The sequence below is a fragment of the Lactuca serriola genome, chromosome 8, assembly GCF_051521515.1.
Source record: "Lactuca serriola cultivar US96UC23 chromosome 8, Lser_US96UC23_V15, whole genome shotgun sequence".
NCBI lineage: Eukaryota > Viridiplantae > Streptophyta > Magnoliopsida > Asterales > Asteraceae > Lactuca > Lactuca serriola.
The window spans coordinates 17,507,001-17,515,904 of record NC_136415.1 but is presented as its reverse complement, the minus strand read 5'-3'; the positions used below and the strand labels follow the sequence as shown (position 1 = coordinate 17,515,904).

The 8,904-nt window shown below is 32.5% G+C and overlaps 1 protein-coding gene across 2 annotated transcripts; it reads right to left on the bottom strand.

Annotated features, from left to right (window-relative positions):
• Window positions 1–663: 663 nt before the first annotated feature.
• On the bottom strand, window positions 664–8,163 carry LOC145066376 (uncharacterized). 2 transcript variants are annotated; one of them, XM_079013606.1, is made up of 24 exons: window positions 7,959–8,163; window positions 7,178–7,296; window positions 6,968–7,052; window positions 6,251–6,304; window positions 6,090–6,181; window positions 5,885–5,988; window positions 5,712–5,787; window positions 5,147–5,591; window positions 4,728–5,051; window positions 4,433–4,642; window positions 4,254–4,361; window positions 4,028–4,100; window positions 3,824–3,951; window positions 3,456–3,741; window positions 2,949–3,181; window positions 2,721–2,845; window positions 2,538–2,655; window positions 2,381–2,436; window positions 2,220–2,310; window positions 1,923–2,130; window positions 1,781–1,852; window positions 1,589–1,680; window positions 1,435–1,506; window positions 664–973 (listed from the first exon to the last, which is right to left on the bottom strand). In XM_079013606.1, exons 1-24 carry the CDS (start codon window positions 8,007–8,009, stop codon window positions 866–868), a joined length of 3,330 nt encoding a protein of 1,109 aa, XP_078869732.1. In that variant the 5' UTR covers window positions 8,010–8,163; the 3' UTR covers window positions 664–865. The 2 variants fall into 2 exon arrangements, with proteins under 2 accessions (XP_078869732.1, XP_078869733.1); XM_079013607.1 differs by lacking the exons at window positions 7,178–7,296; window positions 7,959–8,163 and adding an exon at window positions 6,542–6,616.
• Window positions 8,164–8,904: the final 741 nt, after the last annotated feature.

Below are 8,904 nucleotides of genomic sequence, written 5' to 3'. Positions count from 1 at the left end.
ATATTGGGTATACATATTTATATCTTGAGAGATTCGAGATTTTTCATATATTTCAAAATATATGATTTTTCATTAAATTTTCGTTCCAAGTTTTTTTTTTTTTTTTTTTTTGGTGTGAGAGAAGTGAACCATTAAAATATATATTTTTCAGCCTAAAATCATTTCATAATAATTCACTGCAAAATAAATATTTATTTTGTATAAAAAAATGTTTGTTTTGTTAGAACTCTTCATTCAGTTTAACTATTTTTACGATTCTTCTTTATTTTAATCCCAGACAATCATCAAGAGCACGGAGGCTGGTAAATTTCAATGGAACAATTTTTTGTGATACTTATTAGTTACGAATTCCATATACCCTTCCAATTTCCAAAATTTGAATCTTGATTATCCAAACCATAGACCAAGACCAAAGGCTGGATGTAGTCTGGTCTTCAGTCAACGTATATGACGTACATTGAATTCATTCATAAATTTCTAATAAACATATGTATAACAACTCATAAAACATTTATTAATGTTTAATAAACAATATTTAAAAGAACCAATGATCGTATTTCCCTCATTTAAATCAAATATTTAATACCTAGAGCAAATTATTAAACGTAATAAACTTTGCCTCCATGATGTGTTACCTAAATAAGTGAAATACGCAACACACTGTAAGACTATTTCTTTTGTTTATAGTTTAGTGGGTCCATGTTTTGTTTACAAATAATGTAATTTCTATAACTGGAAAGAACAAATACACAAATAATGCAACTGAACACGATATGCATATAGTATAATATAAACTGTGTAGACACATTAATTATTTGATAAAAAAAAATGATGAGAAATGAATGAATGGGTGGAGTTATTGAAATCAAAGCTGCCACCACTTTCTATTTTCCATTTGCTTTGCAAGTTGTTCTGCCATTGATGCAAAATTCTCGGACCCACTTTCCAGTTCTTCCGCATTTTCTTTTAATTTCTGTCAAATAAAATGTAAGATTGATTACCACATCACATTAAATGATTAAAAAAGTAAACTGAGTGGATTAAAATTACCAAATATCAGACATTATTATCTATTATCCAACATAAAATTCTTGGACCTAAAATTACCACCAGCAGCAGCAGCAGCAGGCACTAAGATAAGTAATGGTGGTGCCATTTTAGATGAATCATTAGCTACAACTAGTCTTCCATCATTATATTATTGCTCAAAAAACATACATATAATAATACAGTATGACAATACACATTCAGATACTATATGTTTGAAATTATTTAAACCCAAAAACCTATAAGAATCGGGGGGCTTAAAGCATAAAGCATATACTTGGAAAGCCAATAGTAGCAATAAAGCTGAAAGTAGAAAGTAGAAAATGGAGAACATTGAAAAATCAAGAGGGGACGAGCATAGAAAAATTAAATAAACTAAATCGATACCTCAAGTTTCATCTGTCGCTCTAGAAGCTTGTCTTTTGCTTCTTGAGCTGCAGCAGCTGCACCCGCTATATCCTAAATAATCAAAATTCAACAAGGTTACAAAATAATATTCTTTTAATTAGTAACAAAATTTTACTTTTTTAAATTAGACTACCGTTTTTCGATATTTAGCTTTGATTTCGTCTGTTGTCCTAGCTTTTGGTTCTGAGCCACCTTCAAGTAATCTATCTCTCTCCACTTGCTTGTCTACATGCCACAACGAAACATTATTAATTCTTTTCTTAAAATTAAAAAATAAATAAATAAATAAATAAGAATAATATATTCTTCAGGATTTGAATCATACTTTTCTCAGTTTTAGCTGGAGCCGGAGATGGTGGCGAAGGAGATTTAGGTTCAGCCTCTATTCTTTCAACAACTATAGAAAAAAAAAATTAGTTAAATAAAAATTATGAGGTGAGAAAGATAAATAATTAAAAACTAAGAACCTAATTTGGTTGGCATATCGAGCTCATGATCTCCCAAATCTAAATCTAAATCCAAATCCAAATCTGAAACTGAAAATGGTGTTCTTGAAAACAAGGTTTCAAGCTTGGGAACAAGAACATCTCGAGTTTCCTCTATATTTTCAGTTTCATTTCCCTTATCTCTCTTTATTCCCTTAATGATACCACCAAGTAATCCCGTTGGTGCATTCTGTAAGCAAGACAGGTCACATAAATATGTAAGCAGTTTCATCAAACAAAATACCAATATACAAAATCACATAACAATTCTATTTCAACCTGTTTTCTCTGGCTAAGAGCGAATTTATATGCAGCCTCTTTAGCTTCTGCCACAACTTTATCATGAAGGCGAGGTAAACCCTCCGGTATCCTAAATATCATATACCAAAACCCATCAATCAGTATGTGTGTGTGTGTGTGTGAGAGAGAGAGAGAGAGACCTGAAGTCATTTTCAGAGGAGAAAAGAGACAAAACAGAAGATTCACACCCGTACACCTAATGGAGAAGCAAATCTTAAAAGTGACCAAATTTTCAAAAAATTGAAGAAACAATTAATAAAAAACAGGTAATAAAAATTAGATGAGTAAAATGCTAACCATTGCAATATGGCCATTACCAAAAGAGCTCATTGTGTTCTCCATTTTAGTTTTAAAGTTCCATCTGAGAATGGACATTAGAGAAGTTTCTGCCACCACTTTAAGATCTGGCAATGACCTGCAGCAAAATAAGTTAAAATTACAAATATGCCCCTTACAGAAAAGTGAGAAAGAATACTTCACCTGATTTCAACAATTCCAGTCGAATACACTAAAACCACTCCAGATTCCACTTCATTTTTTTTGAAAATTGTAGTCCAGCGACATTGTTTCTCCAAATCAATTTTGCAGATGAAGTTTGGCTTCTCCTGATAGAAGATATATATTACTTTAATAAAAAGCAGTAACATAAATTATATAAAAAAAAAAAAAAAAAAAGAACTGAAGATGATATAGAACGAAGTGGGGCACCTGAAGTAGAGACTTGGTTGAGTATAAAAGCAGTGAATCCTCACAGCAAATTAAAATGAGTGAATCTACAAAATTCTTCCATGGTTCAATGGGTTGACTCGAGGTTTTTTCTTCAGCTTCTGTTGACTCACTTTCTGGCTCTGTTGACTTTAAAGACTCTTTTTCATTTGTAGTTTCCTGGGATGTGTTTGCAGGATTCTCTTCAGGTAATTCTGGGACAGAAAAACTTTCATCTGCATGCAAACATGTTCCATTAGAAACAACGACAAGTTTTAAATGTTTAAAAAAACAATCATATATAAATTATTTAACTACATTTACAGTTTGTCATGAATTAGCAACCAACTAATTTGTATGTTTCACTTAGTCATTTTATAATGGTACATTTTGAATAACACTAGACATTAAAATATATTAGTGACTAAATGAAAATATAACGAAATAGTTCGTTGCTAAATCATTACATAAACCTTTACATTTATTAGTAGTCTAAGGAATGAAACTTGCCTAAAATGTACACCGAGATTGCAGTTGATTCTTTAGGGTTTACTGAAGAACAACAGATCTTGTTACCATTATTACTATCCAAAAAGATGATGTGTGAATCTTTGGTCAATAAGAAAGCCACTTCTGTTTCTGGACCACTTGTAGATGTGTTTCCAGATTGTTCCGGAACATTAGTGTCAGTTTGTAAATATGTTTTCATGGCAAGAGAAACAATTGGAGAGCTAGGGTCGACTAAACAGTCAGTAAGAAACAGTACTGATGATGATTGAACATCAAGTACAGCAGCCTGATATGTAAAAAATGAGTTAGAAATGATTTTTAATCAAATAAAAAAAAATTCTAAATACTGTTGTTATTATGATGCTTACCTTACCGCATTCATGTCCAACAATAATTTTAGCTCCAGAAAATGTATATTGCAGGGTTCGTATAGGTGAATTTAGAACAGAAATGACAGCTGTTGATTGCCATCCATTCCCATGGTGCAAATCAATTTCTGTTATGATATTCAATTATGTTATTAACTTCAAACTGTTGGGAAGATAATAGATGTATGAATTTACAAATAGGACCTTGACGTTCGGTTTCTGTCACAAGGGGAACATTCGTTTCTTTGGTTTCTCCAACTAATTTGAGTAGATTAACCTGTATATATAGAACATGGAATAAATAAATACTATACCATCTTTTAAAAAGATAATACCTCAAGATCTATTTCAAACAAACTGACTAATGACAGTCAGATACTTTGCAGTTGCATAGATAGGAGGAAATGGTAATTGAGAAAAAAGTTTATACCAGACCACAATTATTGCCAACAGCTAAACTTGATGTCTTTGAGTTAAAATCCAAGGCTGATATTGGTTCACTTGCACCTGGGACTTCGGTTCCTTCAGTATCTTCCACCTAAGGACACATGTTTTTAATCAAAAGATTGAATGATTTATGACATTCTTAACCATACCCATGGCACTCACCTGCAACTCAAGTGTAAAAATCAGGGAGAAAACTGGAAATGTGGCATTCCATATTCTAACAGAGCCATCTTGATACCCTGCAATATATATCCTCTCAACTCCAATATTTTCATCTGAAGATAGTTGACTTTGAAAGCCACCAGTCACAGGCCACTTTCCACTCCCTGGAGTCTTAGGTGATGCTAATTCACTTTTCACAGCCAAAACTGTCTTCAAACATGAAGTTAATAAAAACAAAAGTTAGCACAAATAAAAAAAATACAATCCTAGTAGTTATTTATCTACAAATGACAACCTCATTGAGAACTCTTTGAAAATCCCCATCTTTGGGTACAGAACATAGCTTTGAAATAGTCATATTCGGTTCAACAGTTGGTATTGTTACAGGGCATTGAACTGGTTTTACAGATGGACCAGATGTTAATCCGGTCAAACATTCATCATCATACACATGGAGTTGACCTGGGTTGGTCAACACAAAGAGTGAAGTGCAATTACTTTCTGTTGCACCAACATTTGGTACCAATTCTATATCAGCATAAGAGCCATCAAGTGTTAGGTCAAAACGTTTAATAAACTTCAAAGCTTCTATCCCTGATGACAAATCAAGATTCAAAATCTGCAAAACCCAGAATATAAAATAATTAGAAAAGAAAAGAAAAAAATCAGGGACATGGAGTAGTATTTAGTAAAGTGGTTTGAAAGAAATGTTACTGTTAGGACTTCTTCAGATCCAATATCATCGCCTCCATAGACAAAGAGTTGACCGGATCCGTTACGTTGACTATTTGGACACCAATGAAGAACAATAACTGGGAGTCTTTTATCACTTGAAGAGAATTTTAACTTAACAGCATTTTTTGTATTTTTATTTGTTTTCTGATTGTTAGTGGATAAATTCCATAATATAATATCTCCATCTACATAACCAACAGCGAGTATTGACCCATCTGGAGAAACCCAACAGAGAGCACTTATTTCCTTTTCTATCTGCTCTTCATCTGATTTATAATTTATACTTTCACGCTTGATGTCGTTGTTAGAACGAATTACTATTTCGTCCTTCAGTTGGAGATCTTTATAGCCTCTGATGAGTAAAGCTTTATCTTCAGAAACATCCCATAAAATTATCAACCCATTTTGATATGCAATCAGCACTCTGCAGATGAAGAAAACTACTGTAAATTGTGACAGATTGAACTACAGATCATAAAGAAAGAAAATAAGTAATGAATTGCATTGATAAGCCAAAAAGAGAAAGATTAATTATTTTCCATACCTCTTCCCAGTGGAACACGGTTGGGCAAGAAGTCCCACAACAGACTGATGCTCAGGTATTTGAACCCCACCTCCATCTACCAAAATGGAAAGTAGTAATAGTTAATTATATGATTTATATAAAAAAGTTACAACTATCAATTAGTAGAAGTCACTAGTGATAAATTGCATTACCAGCTATGAGATCTGGAGGAATCTGATAGGACATGGGTTGGATATTCCCTTCTTCAATGTCATACTTCAACACAGACAAATATCCATACTCATCTCCAACATACCTGTTTGCAATAGTAGTCAATTAATCATGAACATTCCTATGATCTTTTTACAGTATATTGAAAATTTGAAATGTAAGAAGTTAACTTTTTGGGAAACTCACATGTAATTGGTGCTACAAATTACAGAGAATGCACTTATATTGGATCCCCATTGTAAATTAGCAGCCAACTGCCTCCGTTCTAGATCCCAAACCTTTCAAAATCATAAGCACTTTAGTAAGGGTATAAGAGATGAAATTAAATGGACATATGGATATTATACCTGTACTTCATTTTCATTTGAGACACTGACAAGAAGCCCTTGGTTTTGTATGAACTGTAAGAAAACAGAAGAATGTTTGTGAAACAAGAGGTGACATTATTTCTATGTTCGAAAAGATATATTGCATGTAGAACAACATGAAACATAACAAAGTAGTGAATGATAATCCAAAGGGCAAGTTACAGAAAAACCATTATATTTTGAACAGTTTTGTGGTTTGATCACTAATACTTTATTTTTTCCAATCAAACCATAATTTTTCAAGAGTTTTTCCAAATTAACAATTCTGACCTGTTATATTAGGTTTCACTGGTAATTTTGTTATGTTGGGTTTCACCGGCAATTTAGTATACTACCCATTATGACCTGTATATCAAGTCAAAATGGTTAAATTGGAAAAATGTCTGAAACTTTTATGGTTTGATTGAAAAAAATAAAGTATAAGTGTTTAAAACGTAAAACTGTCCAATATATAATGGTTTTCTGTAATATGCCCTAAGCTAAATGCACCAAATATAGACATCATTCATGCTCTCTGTAATGCCTACAATATCTAAGTCTATGTGATTAATTAATTTCTGAATCCAGTATATCACTATATCTAAAGGACAATAAAGAAAAATAAAGCACCAGAGTGTTGTTATGTAGACAATAAAATTCAAACCACCAATATCAACACAAATTAAATATATTATGGGTGTAGAGAAGCTCAAGAACCTCTAGGTTTTTCAAGGGTACTGGCTTTGGAGATATTAAAAGGCATTCAATGTTATCACCACCAATCACCTTTATCCTGCCATCCCTACAGTACCAGAAAAACAAAAAAGAAATCAAGCAAATACTAGTAATAGTAATAGAATAATATTTTATGGGTGTATAGAAGCCAAGAGTGTTGCTCACTATTGAAAAGATGAATATTGTACTCACAGTGTTCCTATAGCTAGTAACTGCTGAAGGGGGTCAAAGGCCAGGATTGATGCAGTAGTTGGGATCCCATAATGAACAACAACACGTGGTTCAAAGTCTTTCAATCGTGGATCATCATCCTGCAAAAAAAGCATGTGTAGATTTTCAAAATTAAAGCAATTTGTAGAATAGATTATCAAAACAGAAGATAGTTTGATAGATTTGAAGGCCCAGTATAGCAAAAACGCATTGACAAGTATGCTATTTTGCTACAAACAACACAACATATGATAAGAGTAAATACTGTAGCAACCAATTAGAAGAAATGGTATTAGAAAAACTTAGAAATAAGATATGACTTGCAGTAGTTGGCCAGAGATTATGTAAAAATATTGTCTATAAACACATGTTCCTAATGCTAAATGGTTTCAGAAGCTGGTTGTGTAGTTTTACCTAATGCAATTTTGCTCCTAAACCCTTGTGTTCATGTACATATGTAAGGTTTGTTAACGAACTACATTGAATTAGGCAGACATCATTTTTACATTTCATGCCGAGATTTTATCCATAAACTACTGATGAGCATTAAACAACTCCATCTATCAATTTCAATGGCTTTCTGTTTCAATTTCCTGTTGTTTCTCAATAATTAAACAAATCGTAACAAGATCAAGCTCCACAAAACGAAAGAGACTAAATTTTGAGCTGATCAGAGACTAAGACACGGAAATATGCAACTGATGAAGCAATTAAATTCGCTAAAAAGCCATATATCGAATCTGAAATCTAGGGTGAAAATTACCTCCTGTTGTGATGGTTGCTGCGGAGTTTTGTGAAATAATTTAGCAAACATAACGCAAGATTTGAAGGTTTACGAGCTCCGTAGCTCCTATTGCTTCATAATTCTTCCTGTTTTTCTCTTTAATGGCGTCTTGCGTGTATGCATGTTCTTAGAAATATTTACGATTCCAATCCACGGTTAATCCGAAGTGGTTGGGGACGGTATGTCGTGTTTCGGGTCATAGAAAAATATTTCCATCGGCGGTGGGCGGTGGCATCACCATGATTTGGGCCAAATGTTGATGCTTTAGTTGGATTGGGTTTCAACTTTTGAAAATGGACCAAACCTTTTGCTTCTTTTTGTTTTTAGATAGGGAAAACCACAGAAAAAAAAAAACTATGTATAACAATAGTTCACTGCTTAAAAAAGCATTTATATTATATTTTGATAAAACTTCAAAAATGGTTATTGTGGTTTTCAAAAATCTAAAGTTTAGTCCTTAGTTTTTAAAAACCTCACAGATGGTCTCTATGGTTTCAAAAATTTTAACAAATGGTCATTTTCGCTAACTCCGTTAGCTTTTGACCGTTAAGTGAAGGGTATTTCTGTCATTTCACTACCATATGGACTATTTATGAAGTTTTGCCTTATTTTTAATATATATATATATATATATATATATATATATATATATATATATATAATTATTTAATTTTAATGGGTCTCTCTCTCTCAAACATACACCCAAACACACACATAAAACCCCGTTTCTTATTTTTCATCTTCATCTTCTAAATCAAAAGTCAAATTAGAGTTTTGTGTTTCAAAAATCAAATTACAACACTAGTATAGCCATTTGTGCAAAGAGTTCTACAGCTCACAAAGGATGATTAGTCAAATTTAAATGTGATTTTTCTTATAGAAGTATCCTGTCCATGATGGTGAAATTCCTTGGAGTGCTAGTGTA